Consider the following 17,441-nt stretch of genomic DNA (forward strand, 5'->3'; position numbering starts at 1 on the left):
AATTTCTTTATGCTTTTTGAGTTTTGTGGTCTCTTTGGTCATACTTGTACGTTTCGCATTATTATAAAGTCAAGGGTAACACAAGTCCAATTTAGGTCTCAGCAAGGCCAACGTGCCACAGTGCAGTGAGATAGCTGCTTTAATTCAAGGAGGTTTTATCAAACCTCTGGGTTAGATTTACAGAAGGGAAGGGATAGGGTAAACAAAGCCAACATTTGTCTGATCTGCGATGATGTCATGAGATCTGCATGTTCAAGCCTGTAGGTTTGACTTCCAGCATTCCTTGACAGTGTAGTAAGCGACCCTCTCATCTTTGACACAAAAACTTCCCACACAACAAATTCAGAGAAGTTGGCTGTATTCTGTTCGAAGCATCTGGTCTCTCCAAACATGTTTAAACAGACGTTTCTCAGAAATGTTAATCTTGGAAAAAAATATTCCAAACGGTGCATGCTCAATATACAAGAGATAAACAGTGCATTTCTGTTTGTGAAGTCTAGCAACATCCTCTTTAACGTTTACATCTGGTTTCACAATATACAGATCAGGCTATATGTACATTGTATATCTGTTCCTTTCTGCCATGATCATTACCAAATGGATAGGCTCTGAGCTAAAATAAAAACAACTAATTTGATTATAGTTATTATTATCAAACCTAATTTTTTTAAAATCCAGCATGTTTTGTATGGCGGAAATTTTTCTTTCCCTTTGTTTTGTATCATGATTTGTACTTCCTCTTCTAAGATATATCATATTCATACTGTCAACAAACGATCCATTTTCTGTTGTAATAAATCCTTTGATCGTTCTTGAAGTGTGAAAGCTGCGACGAATGGATTCACCTGTATGGTCCTCTATCTAAACAGCAGTGAAAACAAGTAAACATCCTGTCTAGTGTAGGGAGGGACTCAGTCTGTCAAAATAAGGAATTTTCTCTGTTTTTCTACGAAATCCTCATACACGGATAAAGGTGTGTTGTGTTTATAGTCATTTAAGTGTAGCCAATTGTTACTGTAAATGTATTTAACTTAGCATGGTTTTTACTTCGCGGTAGGGAGAAAATTTAATGTTCGCTGGGTTTTAAGTTCGCGTACGAAGCAATAGTAGCACTACAGTCATAGGTGGGCAAAAGTTTCGCGGTGGTTTTAAGTTCGCCCTGAAATTTCACTGCGAAAACCGCAAAGATGAAACCACCGCGAACATTTCTGCATTTACAGTATCAAATAAAATGAAACTTTGAAGCATCAAATGGTGATGTGACGTTTTCCATTTGTTCTGTGTCACAGTGAAACTTACAGACATCTGACTACACATGAAGAAAGCATGCTTCCTTCACGGAATGGTTTTATCGTGAAGAGCCTAAGCATAGTCTAAACAATGAATGACGTACAGGTTTAGTCATGTACACTGGACAGATTGTAATGTCCCGACGGCCAGACTCGGGAAAGATTAGGAAAGGAAGGAACTGTTGTTTGGAAAAACATTGGGAATTTCAGGAGCGTTGCTTGATGAATCCTATGTAAATCATGGAGGAAATCATTACCAGACAGTCATCAGAAGTTACTATGGTGGTCATCGGAAGTACAATGGCTTAGTCTATTGTTTTAACTTCCAAAGTGATCAAAAAAGATGAAATCCACCACTAATTAGGTTTTCTATGATAATCATTCCATGTAATCTATGAGAGACATGGCCAGGCCCAAGGATATTCTAAGAAAACTTGGACCATTATTGGTTTAAATCTCACTGAATTGTCAATGGCTTTATCTTTTGTTTTACTTGCAAAGTGATAAAAATACATGAAACCCACCTGTAATTAGTTTTTTCTATAATAACTCCATATAATCTATGAGAGAGACATTGCGAAGCCCCGGGGATATTCCAAGAAAACTTGGACCATTGTTGGTTTAAATCTGGCAGGATTATCTGAGATTAAAGCTTGATCCAACCTGGTTCATTAAGAGCATGTCATGCAGGTATTGTGTGGTCCTTGTGAGTGTTTGTCTTAAACAAACAGAGCCCCACCTCCCGAGGACACAGCCCTGTGAGTTGTGAAGGGCCCTTCAGACATCCCAAGATCTCTAAGAAAACAGAACCAGGTTCTTGAAGGCCTGTGTGGTGAAAGGAGGGCATTGAGAACTCTCACCAAGCAAATAAATTCCTGTTGCTGGGTGATCGGGTAGTCTGGGTTGTAGATTTGCCGTCCACATCCCAGAAGAAAAACAGGATTAGAATTGTTTGGACGACATCTGTGTAAATAGCTGGAGCAGCAGTGACTGACTTCTGAAATTGTCCAGAAAAAGAAACCCTTTTATAAATGCAAGGCTTAAAGAATTGGAGAAGAACATAATCATAATCTTTAACATTTAAAGAAGTCACTATGTGTAAATTAAAGCAATATTTGATTGAAGAATAGCAACGTATACATGTACAATGTACATGTAGTACAATGTACATGTAGTACAATGTACATGTAGTACAATGTACATGTAGTACAATGTACATGTAGTATTATAGATTTTTAACCTTCTCCCTGCTGCCTAACACTGTAACCAATAGAGAATTGGTAGCAAAATGGCTGCTTCAGTGTGCTAAAGGTTAACAGACATAAGGGAGCTTGAAAAAATTATTCAGACTTTGCTACAGTGTAACATACCAACTTTCACAGGTTGTTTTTTTGTTCGTCACAGAGTGCAAAATTAAACGATTTGTATTATATTGTCTTTCTGCAGCGACATGCCGATACTCCCTGGGTATGGAAGACAAGAGAATCCCAGACGAGGACATCTCAGCAAGCTCTTCACATTTTGAGACAGTCGGCCCAAGTTATGCAAGGTATGGTGTATAGTATATAATGTTAGCCCAGAGATATTTCTCTGGCTTTGTCCACTGCAGTTGTGGATATACACTTTGCAAACATTGCCAAAACAAGTAACACAAAACTTGGGAATCCACTATATTTGCATTGATGTCATACAGACCAAAAATGAAAGTTGTAGAACATTGCTTTCATCTTGCAGAAGGATATGATTGTGATAAAGTTATTGACATCTATATTTGAAGGTTACTTGTAGATGTACCAGTGGCCATCTGTGCTGTTCTTTTTCTCTCTTTCTCTGTTACTTCTAATTTATCATTTCATGCCATATTCATTAACATGGTTCATTCTGAAAGGTCTACTGTCTGGTAAATCATCTTTCTCTTTCTCTCATTTCTTTGAACATTTCTTTGAACATTTCTTCACTCTTGATAGTTTCTTATTAGTCATTCCAAGCTTGCATTGTCTTAACTTCATGATTTTGCCATATATCCATATATTAAGACTTAGTGTCTTTTGTTGTGAGTCACAGGAAAGATGTCATGCAGTAGGACTGTATGAGAGTTGTTCTATCTTAGGGGGGGTACACACTTGTGCGTACTATATTCAAGTCTGTATGAGTTGCGTATTTACCTTTTTGTCTTAAGTAGAGTTTGTGGGCAAACAAACAAACAAAAAATTTCAGTTTGATAAACAAGCTCCACTACGGTGGGTCAAAGTTAAAAACAACTTCTTTTCCTCAAACTTTACCTGTCAATACGCAACTCATGTGGACTTGAATATACAAATATGTGTGAACCCTCCCCTTATTGCTTTTTGACTACAAATTTCACAAAATGGCTCCCTTCCATTTTTTGAGTCAAAACAGTACGATGATAGAACAGTTCTAGACTAGTCCCATTGTCCCTACTCTTTCCTGTGAACAGTTATAATTATATCCATGCATGATTCCATCCATGATTTCTCTATGTTCGGTGGCGTTGACGTGTTATTCTCCTCTCTCTTCTGTTCCTTATGTGTATCTGTCCTGTGTACCTCCCCAGACCTTACATAACTCGCCGGAGGTGAGTCCGACAGTCGCCCGAGAAATCGCACCCCAAAAATTTGTCCGGTTTGGTTCGATAACGAGTGGAGTTTGAGAATAACGAACTAATTTGCATTGATGTGACGTGGTTGAAAATGACAATGTGAAGTTGGCTTCATGATAATCAAACTCTTTGCTTTACTATGCTTTTAAGAGAAACCCAGATTCTATTTTTTATGCAGGCTATCTTATGGCAATGCTAACAACGATGGCTTTTCCGTTTTAATTTTCTTGAGTTCTTCTTTAATTTGCTCCAGTTTGTTACAGCAGTTTTTGCCCTTGACATAAAGTTCTAAATGGCTGCAGCTCTTTATAGTTTTAGAGTGTTTCAAAGCTTTTGTTTTCATCCTGCATTTAGATTTAAAGGAGTAGAAGAAAATGTGGACTGTTTGCGCTTCTGCATAGCTTCTGCCAAAGCTGACCATGTTGTAAAAAGGAGTGTTCCATCTAAGGATCTGAATTAAAAGTTTTTGGATGAGTAAAGAGAGAAGTTGGTTTGAAATTTGTTGTTTTTTCATCAAAAGATGTTGAACGACTGTAGAAGTGTGAATCTTCTTGTTACTAAAAAGCGAGATCTTGCGTTTGCAGACTAAGACAAGACGAGGGTGACGGCGCGTGGTGCCCGCGGAACATGGTCACCGACGAGTCGTACGAGTACCTGCAGGTCAACATGCGCACGCAGCGCTTCGTCACGATCGTGGCAGTGCAGGGGAGGTACGACGAGGGGATCGGGAGGGAGTTCGCTCGCAGGTTCCGCCTGGAGTATAGCCGCGACGGGAAGGTCTGGAGACGATGGAAGGACAGGACGGGCAACGAGGTTTGATTGTTTGTTTGTATAGTATTGAACAGATGAATTTGAACTGCACAAACTGGTTTCATTGTAACAGGGATTTTGGTCACAAACTGTCTCCGTCATCGTGCATGTCCGTAATGAATTGAGCACATTAGAAGACATTCTCCCTTACCCTGACCGGTGTCACAGAGCCCGCCATCTCACAAATCCCTCCTTTGACGAAACCAGTTTGTATGGTTCAAATTCATCTCACACTCACTCCGCCAAGCTCACTCGGAATCTTCCTATGACTAGTTGTCTCCATAATTCTCTGTGATCCATCGTTGCAGGCAGTTGTTATAGCTGACTAAACTGCTGTCAGCTTCAAGTTGTTTAATGTATGTCTAAATCATCTATCGTTTTAGAAAGTCTTGTGAACCTAAAACTACATGCAAGTTGTCGTTGAGAAACTTCATGTAGACCTCCAGTATTCCAGGATCTGTTTCATTTCCTTGGAATCCACCAGGAATTTTCAGCAGGAAGTTTGTCCCCATGTGAACCAGAATGCCAGGATGTTCCCCATCCCTTCTCACAGGCATTTTGTCACCTCAATTTCCCAACCTACATGCAGTAACTGTCTAGGACAGTTTTAAGACAGGAATGAGTGTACTGGTTGTACAAAATGGATGGGTGTCTTTTATAACCTTCTCCCTGCTGCCCGTAACTCTGTTGCCAATAGACAATGGGGTGCAAAACGGCTATTTCAGTGGGCTAAAGGTTATTTAAACAAGATCTGAAGGGAAATGATTGTAATGGTTGTAAAAAAGATATCTTCTGAAACCAAACTTGTGAAGGGAAAATTTTCTCTCATTTTTCATGCTTTTGATTGATATCTTTTTCATACAAAACAATTGCATAAGGAATAACAGATCTTAGACTCAGCCCCCCCCCCTAATTTTCTGTAGTAATCCTAACAGAATCATTCTCAGGGGATTATCAATGTGGAACAATCAAGGAATGTTCCCAGGCCCACAGCATCCCACCCAACCGATTGGAAACACAGACAAAGGAACTTAAACAGATCATAATTAGTGTAATTACTTTATCCTCTTAATTCAATTACATTGTGAATTGCTACCAGTGTGTCTAGTCTCTTTAACTACAGGGTTAGGAGGGTTTTTTCTAATTGGGGCTTTTCTGCTTGGAGATATTGATTAGTCCAGGCGGATTCGTTGGAGAGTTTTGTCAACAATGTGGGAATGGGAGAAAGCAAGTCCTTAACATGCCTTCATGCAATTAAGAAAATTTTTGGGTCAGTTTTGGAAATAGAAAGCTTACCATAAATCCGTACCTCGGGCAAATTCCGAAGTTTCAATCATTGTAATAATGTCGACAGAATTGAGAATAACATGGATGGCCTAAAAAGGGCTATTCAAGGTAGTTCCTGTATCAGCTTTTCCATCTTAGATAATGATACGACATAGATGCAGTTGAAGTGTTTTACAGCCACATTTTTAATATTTTTCATTCCTTACTCAATTTCTTACACAATGCAAGTTCTGTGAAAAGCATGGAGTTACAAGAGATGAATTATATTTTAAGTTCCTGATGAAGCCTCAGAAAAAGATGCAGACAAATTTGACGCTGAAGAAGAGTGATCGATATCACTCCAAAAGTCTGGACTTAATTTGCGATATTTTGTCCAATCATAGAGATTAATGTGTCTCCAGATATCATTTGCCAGGATGTCTAACCTTGACGAAGGAATCAGACAGATTTTTCTTAATTTTCTCCTCAGCTCTTGGAAGGGAACACCGACTCCATGACGCCGGCGTAGTGCGATCTGAACCTTGATGAAAGAATCAGACTTTTACCATCATGCGAATTAGACATTCAAATATTTTTTTTCTCCCCAGCAACAACTAACTTCTACCGCATTGCGAATTAGACATTTAAATATTTGTTTCATTTTTTTTCCCCAGCTCTTGGAAGGGAACACCGACTCCATGACGCCGGCGTAGTGCGATCTGAACCTTGATGAAAGAATGAGACTTTTACCATCATGCAAATTAAACATTCAAATATTTTTTTTCTCCCCAGCAACAACTAACTTCTACCGCATTGCGAATTAGACATTTAAATATTTGTTTCTTTTTTTTCCTCAGCTCTTGGAAGGGAACACCGACTCCATGACGCCGGTGTTGCGTGATCTGGACCCGCCGTTTATCGGAAACCACATCCGGTTCATCCCGCTCAGTAACGACCCGGGCGTGCCGCAGACCGTCTGCATGAGGGTGGAGATGTACGGCTGCGAATGGAACGGTGAGAATGATGCATTGTGGGTAACATGAGGGTCTGAATGGGGGTCCCGACAATGCTTTACAGTAAATTGAGCAAGATTTATAAAAATTGAATTCAGAAAGACAGATGTTGTGCTAAATTTGGCCATCCCGTTTAAAGTTATAGCGCTAAGATAGCTTTGCCTACAAACCTACAATAGCTTACGGAAAAACAGCATGCAGGCGCCCTAATGGCAGGCAATCACTCGCTTCGAGCATTAGCTGTAGTATGTCATTCGGCCTCCAGGTGACTCTTTTGTATGTACTCGTGCTAACGAAACTTTGTTACCGCTTCACAGACGGCCTCGTGTCGTACTCCATGCCTCCCGGACAGAGCCGCGGGGAGGTGCTTGTCAACGACGCCACCTACGACGGCGCGAAAAGCGCGTCCCTCGTGTACAGTGGACTGGGCCAGCTCACCGACGGTATAACCGGTCCCGACAACTTCCTATTGGACGTAAGTGGCATGTGGTCCGGCTACGAGTGGGTCGGCTGGAAAAACACGACGAAGGGAACTAAACCCGTGGAGCTCACGTTCGAGTTCGAGAACGCGAGAAACTTCACGACCATGAAGATCCACTGCAACAACTTCTTCCTGCGGGAGGCGAAGGTTTTCGACGAGGCGACGATATCCTTCAGCATCGAGGGGACGTACTATTCCCGCACGCCCATAGTGTACAAGCACATACTGGACACTAACAACTACAGGTAGGGAAGTCTTCTTTTTAACTTTGCTGTACTTCTACAACAGAAATAGCAAGAAGTCACAATGATGCACTGACGTTACTGTATCATATCATTTGTTGGCATCCACGGCTTATAAGCTAATGAATTGTTAACTTTTGCAGTCAGGTTTTGTTTTACAGTATGTAAAAGAGCCCCTGTATTTTATTTATGAGAAAGCATGTAGAAATGTTTAAGCAAGAATTTACTTCAATATTAAAGCAATGACAGTATCTGATTTGCGATCTTGTTTTTCCTCCAAACAGTGCACGATGGGTGACCATAAACTTGAACCACAACATTGGGAAGTTCCTCAAGGTTCGATTCACGTATGCGGACAGTTGGATGCTTTTTAGTGAGGTGTCTTTCGACTCAGGTAGGTCACATCGAGTAACTAAACAAAATCAAAGTTCTGATGGATGATGGAAAAAACATAAAAGATCTAATCTGGTGCAAATTAACTTTTGGTGTTATAACATCGTTAATGGTAAAATCTAACAAGTAAGTCCTGAAAAGACGTAAGAAATGACTCATTTGTCAACCTGCAGTTTTGGTGAGATCCAATAGAGAGCACTCTTGATATGTGTCAGTCATATTTGGCATAAGCACACCAGAGACATCAATGCTGCCTTTATTTTGACACCACAAATATTTATTTTTGATTGCTGACAGATTATTTCTGATGACAACATTTTGCTAGATTGTAACATAATATTATGATCTTATTAATGTTGCTTGTATTGATGCATGATATTATCATTATTTACCCCTTAACCCTCATTTACCCAAGTAGCCACCTTTGTACATGCCCTATCCTACCTTTCCCCTACTCTCTCCTGCCATAGCCTCACAACAATGTAAGATACGTTTGGGGCAAGGTGTTGGACTCACACCACGGTTATGCTACGGTCACAATTAGAAAAAATGGTCCCGCCTGGTACTTTACGGGCTGTTTTTTTTGCACTTTGGAGCTACGTGGCTCCGTGGGACACCCTGTTGCTACAGGGCTATTCTCAGGTACGGGCGGGCCCCAGGATGTTTTTAACTCGGATTTAAAATCAACCCGGGACACGGTAACAAATAGACGCCGTAAGCTAACAGTGAGAACACCGGGGGGTATCCAACAGTCCACCAGGACAAATTTGTGGCTTCGGGGCCCAGCCGGGCTACACCCCCTACGGGCACCGGCGCAATTGTGACCCTAGCATTAGTGGAGTCTTCTAACTTGCTCCTAACCCTTCTTACTTAGCTAGTAGTAGTTCTATAACCCAGCTTGGATATCTCTCCTTACTCTCTAGTGACTGGCAACTTCAGCCACCTTACTGACGAAGAGTATGTAGACCCAATGCTTGTGACAGAGACAGTGCCTCTGCCCATCGAGATTCCAAACGGGGAAATCGTTATGGACGGAAGCGCGACTTCTCTCACAACCGTAGACCCTAACGGCTCGGACCACACAGGTACTACAGGTTACTAGAACAGGTTTTAATCATTAATGCTTTCAGGTGAAACGGAGAGCAAAGCTTGGCCCATTTCCTGGTTGTTGTTTCTTTTGATCAGTCAGTTCCGATTCAAGCGTTTTAAGCATCACAAAAACATTCAAATGAATCATCATTTGTAAATGAACAGTACTGGGACTGAATAGCAAGGTTCTTTTATTCACAACCAAGCATTGTTTAAATCATCTTGGTATCAAAAACTGTTTTTCATTCTCGACAAGAATTCTTTCAAACAAAAAGTTGTGTGGTCAGCTTGTACTAAGCGCAAACAAACAATAGAAATGAAAACAGCCACCAGGAAATTTTCAAAGCGAAGCTCAACAGTAACTCTGTTACCATATGTGCATGGTAAAGCGAGTGGCTTATTCTCTTGTCTTCTCCCTGGATTGCAGTTGATGCAGCAGTTTCTGCAGATGGGAATGATACAGGTTTGCACTTGCCTCAAGCAAGGCCCCCTAGCATAACAGTAGTCAGATATAAACGTGTATATATTATAGACATTAACTCGCCAATTGTAACCCTTGCTCAATTATTACTCTAGTGCAATCTGCTGTGTTAGATTTCTTCCTATTTTGAGTTGATCAACACAACAAATTTGTATTTCAAAAGTTAGACTGAATAAATCATAAAAATGATTTATCTTCATTTTCTTGATGAGTATGAATAGTACCAATAAGTGTCTAAAACAGCAATAAGACATGTACATATCTGAAACATTCTATCATGCCACATACTTGTGGATGCATAGGAAGTAAATTGTTCCTACCTCTAGGTCATATTTTGTGTTTAACAGATGTATGTATTGTTACTACACATGTACTTGACTTGTCCTCTGTGTTTAATACAAAAAGGTAGCTCTAGGGGGCACGTTGCTAGATTACATGTTTGTGTTAGCCTGTCTGTATGTCAACTGTTATAGTTTTGTCTTAGCAAATGTGTGTTTGACTGTTTAGAAGTTTCTTAGTACATACATGTATGGCACTATTGAACATACCTTGTACCTATTTGAACATAAAAGTAAGAAAGAAAATATGAGGTTATGTGAAACTGCGACTTTGCACAATACAGAATACTTTGTATGTCAGAAGGTGCTTCTTATATGTCTCAGATATAGATGTAGAAGCCTGAACAAGGCTAGCCTGGAGTGCAGCCTTGTTATCTTTGCTCTGCTCCCAACAGTTGCTACTCCTCAGTAGCTGGACCAAAGCTAATGAGGCTGAACTCCAGGCTATGAAAATGCATATGACGACCATATCATTACTCTCCAAGCAGAGGTAAGATCCGGGTTTTTTTCACGGTATTTTATACGTTTTTCTACTTTTCCGTTTTTAGTTGGGTCTCCCTCCTCACTGAAACGGAAAAGTAGAAAAACGTATAAAATACCGCGAAAAACCCTTGAAAATACCCTGGATCTTACCTCTGCTTGGAGAGTACATATCATTGCTGGAATGACCTAAAGTCAACTGTGTCACACATATCTCTTAATGCATTCCATTCCTTTTCCTCACAGAAGTGACCACAGTGGACACGTCCATCACAGAGGTGGACGGCCAGAGTGGCCTCCCCAACGTGGCCATCATCGTGGGCATCCTGGTGGCCATCATCTTTGTGCTGATGGTGGTCATTCTGCTCATCTTGTGGAGACACAAGAGGAAGACTAAGGCCAAGCCTCCAAAAGGTTACTTTTTGTTTTACTTTCTGCGGCCTTTGAACTAAAGATAGCAAGGTCATACACCAGGGCACCCAACATCGACCTTGACCTTCATCCTGCATTTCTAAACCAAAAATACAACAGTTAAGGAAAAACAGCTCTAAAAACTTTAATTTCTACTCCGGGAAGGAGGACCTCTGACAGGAGTATTGTTTTTGTTTGTGTGTTCAAGCTATGTCAAGATTCTTTGGATGGTTTAAACTTTGAATTTTTGCATGTCAGTAGTTATTGAGGTCTCAATGATGCATGGCGATTTTGGGCACTGTAGCAGTTTTTTTTAGGTTTAGGAGAATTATAGATCGATACCCCCATCTTGTGTATCTTGAAATTATGCAGTAATTCACTCATGCTAACATTACTGTCATGTACATGTATCTTTAGAAACGAGAGGATTCGAGCAGCACATAGCGCTGAACGTGTGCATGCCTAACGGGCACAACAACCAGCCGAGCGTGCGCCACGCCAACCCCAGCTACCACCGCATCCGCCCCAACGACCCCGAGTACCAGGAGCCGCACAACTTCCTGAGGAAGCTGCCCGACCTTCCCGCGCTGCCCGCGCCTGTCGCTCAGTCTAGGGAGAACTCAGGTAAGGGTTGAACCAAATATGGAAGTAAAGAAATGCTGAAATCTTTATGGTAGTGAAATTTATGAACACTATTTAGCACATTTGCGTAATAACTGGATACTTTGAGCATTTTAAAACCTCGCAAAAACATGCTGTTTCTTCTTCTCACATCACAACGACGTCATATTTTTTGCATGATAGACGTCGCTATACATTGTGATAGTGTTGTTTGAACTAATCATGTGTAGAAATGTCTATTTTGACTTTAAAAATCTGATTTTCCGGCCCTTATATTACTTGGGTTTCCTTTAGCAACAGGGGAGAAAGAAGAATAAAGTTGAAGAAGTCAAGTCAAGGCTCTGAACTTTTCTTCCTTCTCTAATCAAAGTTTTGCCTGGCACAAGTTATAACGTTGTCCTCTGTTGTTTATCTCAGGTGATGCCGTGTACGCGGAACCAGACTTCAGCCTCTGCGCGGCCAACCCCAACGTCAAGATCCCGCACTACGCCGAGGCAGAGATCGTCAACATCCAGGGCGTGGCGGGAACCAACACCTACGCCGTCCCCAACGTGAACATCGACATGTACTCCACGTCCACGCCTCCGGAGTTCCCCCGACACAACCTCCGCTTCCAGGAGAAGCTTGGGGAGGGGCAGTTTGGAGAGGTGAGGGTGGGGCTTGTTGCCATAGTTATCATCCGTTTTGAGGAGCAATAAAACACAATTCAATGCGAAATGCGCCAGAAGTTTAGAGAATTTTGTATCCTCAAACAAAAAACTGTACAGTAACAACATTGATTCCAATTATTGGAATATAATTCTATAAGTTTAAAACAGCACGTTGAGGATGTTTTAAAAAAGGTTTGGGGAGGGGCAGTTTTCAGAGGTGAGGGTGTGGTTCAAGCTTGTTGCCATAGTTACATTCAGGTTCTAGGAACGGTAAACGTGTGTTAAGCTTCTGTCACTCTCATTGTTTGGCAGGTTTACAACAGCAAATTGTGCACTTTCTTGAGACCTGTCATAAATGGTATCACAGGAAATATTGTATCGTATACAAATGCAGGTGAAATGCATTGTTTGAACTACAAATGTAGTCCGATGTGCTGACTTTTCCTGTTGTTGTTCCATAGGTTCACCTGTGTGAAGCTGAGGGAATGAGAGAATTCGTGGGCGGAGATTTCTGCCTCACACACACAAAGGACAAACCTGTACTGGTGGCTGTAAAGATGCTGAGGCCAGATGCCACTAAAAATGCCAGGTAGGACACTCTTTGTGTACATTTTGTACTACTTTTAACCTTTAACCTGCTGCAAAACTCTGTAACCAACAGGGAATTTGGTGCCAAACTGCAACTTCAGTGTGCTAAAGGTTAAACTTTAATGGTAACAAATAAAAGCCAAGAGTCATGTGTGATAATAGTACTTGTACATGTAATAAACAGAAACACACGCAGACAACAGCATCAAAAACATTGTCTTGTTGGCGAAAGTAAAAAAGATATTTAAACCACACATCAAGTGTCTGCCATATGAAGTCAACTCCAGGACTAATTGTCTTATTCACATCTTCCCTACAGAACTGACTTCTTCAAGGAAGTGAAGATCCTTGCGAGGCTGAGAGACGCTAACATTGTGCGACTGCTCGGAGTGTGTACACGGGACGAACCGCTGTGCATGATCGTTGAGTACATGGAGAATGGCGACCTGAACCAGTACCTCTTCAAACACGAGTTTGAGGGGGGTGTAGCGTCGGCTTCGAATGCACCCATGCTCGGGTAAGTAATAAGTGAACAATAGACTGATCCTGATTGTCAATCACAAGTAGTATTTGAGCCGATGACAGCATGGCAATTAGTGGTTAGACCAATGAGAGAGCTGCTGCATTTTCATGTTTTCATGTTGCATTTCTCATTTTGACAGTGGTGGGCGGGGCTATGTGATTGGTCTTGTATTATACTGTTATTCCCTGTATCAATGCAAGACGCTTTAGCCTACATTGGTTATATGTATGTAGGCCCAAACTGGCAAATATTGTTGAACAGTCTATATTGATGTGAATTACTACACTTAGAAAATTGATAAAGCACATGGTTTTTTATGCAATTGTTTTGACCACTGTTTTGAAAGATAATAATGAAAACATACTATGAGTATACAGTGGGAAAAAGCTTTAAGTTTGATTTGTTAATTTGAGTGGGAACTCGAGTATAGTGAGATCACTTCACAACAGTTTTGAGCTGACCATGCATTACTTTCTCCTACAGCTTGGGGGCGCTGCTCTACATGGCTGCTCAGATCGCGTCCGGAATGAAGTACCTGTCGTCCTTGAACTTTGTGCACCGCGACCTCGCCACCAGGAACTGCCTGGTTGGTCCGAGGCACTCGGTGAGAATAGCGGACTTCGGCATGAGTCGGAACCTGTACTGCGCGGATTACTACAGGATACAGGGGCGCGCCGTGCTCCCCATCAGGTGGATGGCCTGGGAGAGTATTCTCATGGTAAGGGTCTTCTTCATTCGTCATTGTAAATTCTAGAATGTTGATATTAATGTCCATTTCCCTTGACTAGCTACAAACTGTAGTCATCATGTGAAGTCACTATAGACAGGTCATACAATATCGAAAATTGGCAGGTTATATATAGACAATTTAGACAGGTTATGTAATAAGTAGTTTTTATTTCTAAGTCACTCTAGACAGTTTTGGCTATAGTTGCAAAGCTGGAAATTGTTTGATTTGATATTTACTACATGTATTGTTTGTCACACAATGAACAAGATTTCTTCAATAAAAAGGAGTGATTAGGTGTTGTGTTAAACACTGGATCAATAAAAAGTAAAGAATATAAAAAAAGAATATAAAAACCTAACTAATCATCTCTTATTTTCCTCCAGGGTAAGTTCACCAGTCAGAGTGACATCTGGGCCTTCGGAGTGACCCTGTGGGAGGTCCTCACGCTCGCCAAGGAGCAGCCGTACGCCCACCTGTCCGACGAGCAGGTCATCGAGAACACGGGAGAGTTCTTCAAGGACGAGGGCCGCCAGGTGCACCTGTCGCAGCCCGCCATCTGTCCCAGCGACACCTACGCCATGATGAGAAAATGTTGGAAGAAGGAGCCCGAGAACAGACCCACCTTTGAAGACCTCTGCGTCTTCCTACAGAGGAAAAACATTGGCTTCCTCACAGAAGTATGATGTACAGATATATAGATAGATATAAATATATATGAGCTGCCTTCTTCAACATTTGATTCATGTTTCTTTAAAATGACTTATAAGAACTATAAAGACCAATTGTCAAGTACAAGTTTTCCATTGGAGAAGTTTGTCATCACGTTTTACTTGCCATTACATTATGTGAAAAGGAGAAAGTTATGTTAACTCTTAAATTGTGTGCACTACGGCTTATAGATTATATAATGTGGTCTGTATTAAGGGTGTAGCCCGTACAGAGTGTGTTTTTGATTGTAATTTTTTCATGGTCGTGGACCACACCAATTTATTTGCTTGACTCTCAGAGATTTGAAGTAATAAGTTATCAAGACTCAAAGATGAAAACAGAACTATATTCACTCCCTGAAACTGTGTGTGCCAAGGTACACACTCTTCCCTCTCACTTTTTATTCATCTTACAGGTTAGCATCGAGAAGGTCCGCATGTTGCCAGTGTGTTTTTTAAACACCGCTCTTGTTCATCCAACAGTTTAGCATTTTTAAAATCTGAGAGCCACAAAAAGAATTGATGTGACCATAGCGTGAACCGGAAACTTGTGGGAAAATGTGTGTTGCACCACCAGGAGTTTGTAAAGCTTAAAGCGTGTTCTTTGTGTTCTGTTTATTGTATTATTATTATTCGCCATTGAATGAGTCTGAAAATTCTGTATTATAGTGTCTGTCACATATAACCATATTCAGGATCAAGTTGTATTATAATTTAAGTATTATCAATAGATGTAAAGGTATTTTACGTTGATGTACAGTAGGGACTGTTAGTGTTGTAATAATTTTGATCGTTTGATTCAAAACTGTCATTCATATCTTGCCAGTTTTACTTAAAAATCAGGAAAATATTTCCGACAAAAACTTTGCAGTGAATATCTCTACTTTGAAAAGTGTGCACTGGATACTTGGGAATGATTTTGTTCAAGGACACAAGTCTGTAAAGACGATAATGATTTGGAATGTGTTCACTTTTCATGGGCTCAACTCTGTACACATCAAACCATTTCTTGTCAATTCTGTCAAGCGATGTTTCTTCCACATTTCTACTATATTCACAAAAACCTGTATCTATGAAAAACATCAATTTGATACTTTGGTTTGTAATTTAAATTCCTTAAAATGGAACCAGGAATCGAACTGACAAAAACAGTTTTCGTTCCTAAGGAGTCAACAAGGCCATACTTGTCAAGTTTACATGCTTTGTTAAGAAGAGAAGACAGCTTCTTTTCTTGCGAGATCTTTTCAAGACATCTACAGCTTTAAGAAACCAGAAGACACTTCTAGATTTTACCTGTATGCCGTCTGTTCGTGGTATTTTTGTATGTAAATATGGCATTCGGCAGAGAGCAGACTGTGATAGGGTTATGTGCAGTGCCAAGCATTGAGTTATATCTACAGAGTAAGTCTATAAGTGTGTAACTAAATTGGAATGGAGAGGGGAAATGTTGCAGGATGTTGTGATGAAGCTGCTTTAGATCTTGTTGGGCAGATTAAGAATTTTAGCAAAATTCTATCGTCAGATCTTATACAGAAGAGGCTTTAAGCTTGATTGCACTTAGTAATCATGATTTTAATTGTTTTGTTACCAGTTCTATATGATAGTACCTAGATTTCCATTCAATACTGAGCTAGAATGATAACTTCCCAACACATGATATAGGTTTAGCATATTTTTTCAATATATCTTTACATTGATAATGTGAAATTAAACATACCAGTTTATTTCATTTGCTAAAGAACTTGTAGATCAAATTCTTTCCATTTGAAACATACTTTTATTACGTACAAGCCAACATTTTTTCTTGACTCTTTGTGAATACAAGCTTTCCACCTTGTCTTTAAAAAATGACAAAGCAAAGGAAATGAACTGATATGTATGAAAGAGAGCGAAATGTTCCGTTATAACTTATGTTCAGTTTTCTTACCAGACGAGATTCCAAACACTTGTAATGGAGTCTATATGCAAAGCCATGGTTTTTGTATTACAGTTTTAAAGGTATAAACTTTTCATGTTTGTTGCAAACTTTTTCTGTTAACAGAAGTAACATGATTCTCTGTGCCATGGAACATCAGCGTAAGAAACCAGATTTCTTGTGGAACACTTTACAGCCATTATATACTTCATAAACTCCAGAGCTCTCTTCATACTTTATATTTGGCATAACAGCATTTATTCTATATCAAAACAATTGCCATGGATTCCATAAAAGGAATATACTGCATATAGATATATCTGCGTTCAGCTTTTAGGATACATAATTATGCATCTACTAGCATGACAGAAATGGAAAGTATTGCTGATATCTTCAAGCATACATCTACAAGACTAGCTACACCATTTACTGTTTTGTACCAAAACATGTTGTAACTCCATAGAACTTGAGACTTGCTTTAGAGACGTACACTGTTGTAATTTCTACACTTGTGAAGATGTATTTTTTCTAGTGCGTGACAAATGTAGAATTTTTGTTCCATAAGTCGTAACAGAGTCGTGGTTTGTAGATGGATCGATATGTACATAATCTCTAATGTTGTGACTTATAAGGTGGATGGAAGCTGTGGTATTATTATCATAATTATTCCCTTATGAAATGATAATTCTAAGTTGTATGGGACTGTTAAAGGAGTCCTGTCTCCTTGTGTCCAACCCTGCTGTATGTATAACAGAGAAGACTAAAAACACAAGTAAAGAATCTGGAACAAAGTA

The 17,441-nt window shown here is 40.1% G+C and overlaps 1 protein-coding gene across 8 annotated transcripts in view; it reads left to right on the forward strand.

Moving 5' to 3' along the window:
* LOC136441792 (discoidin domain-containing receptor 2-like) overlaps positions 1–17,441 on the forward strand; it is a 68,925-nt gene extending 51,484 nt beyond the window's left edge. For 4 of the 8 annotated variants that reach the window (XM_066438273.1, XM_066438275.1, XM_066438274.1 and 1 more), the window contains 15 exons: positions 2,736–2,838; positions 3,865–3,885; positions 4,494–4,722; positions 6,843–6,999; positions 7,316–7,724; positions 8,006–8,115; positions 9,038–9,199; positions 9,631–9,666; positions 10,749–10,916; positions 11,331–11,537; positions 11,952–12,181; positions 12,646–12,773; positions 13,092–13,289; positions 13,779–14,013; positions 14,409–17,441. In XM_066438273.1, coding sequence (XP_066294370.1) covers positions 2,736–2,838; positions 3,865–3,885; positions 4,494–4,722; positions 6,843–6,999; positions 7,316–7,724; positions 8,006–8,115; positions 9,038–9,199; positions 9,631–9,666; positions 10,749–10,916; positions 11,331–11,537; positions 11,952–12,181; positions 12,646–12,773; positions 13,092–13,289; positions 13,779–14,013; positions 14,409–14,708 — 2,693 coding nt within the window. In that variant the 3' untranslated portion in view covers positions 14,709–17,441. The remainder of the gene's footprint in view (positions 1–2,735; positions 2,839–3,864; positions 3,886–4,493; positions 4,723–6,842; positions 7,000–7,315; positions 7,725–8,005; positions 8,116–9,037; positions 9,200–9,630; positions 9,667–10,748; positions 10,917–11,330; positions 11,538–11,951; positions 12,182–12,645; positions 12,774–13,091; positions 13,290–13,778; positions 14,014–14,408) is intronic. The other 4 variants (XM_066438278.1, XM_066438279.1, XM_066438277.1 and 1 more) reach the window with 4 other exon arrangements.

Source organism: Branchiostoma lanceolatum, chromosome 9 (genome assembly GCF_035083965.1).
Source record: "Branchiostoma lanceolatum isolate klBraLanc5 chromosome 9, klBraLanc5.hap2, whole genome shotgun sequence".
Lineage (NCBI taxonomy): Eukaryota > Metazoa > Chordata > Leptocardii > Amphioxiformes > Branchiostomatidae > Branchiostoma > Branchiostoma lanceolatum.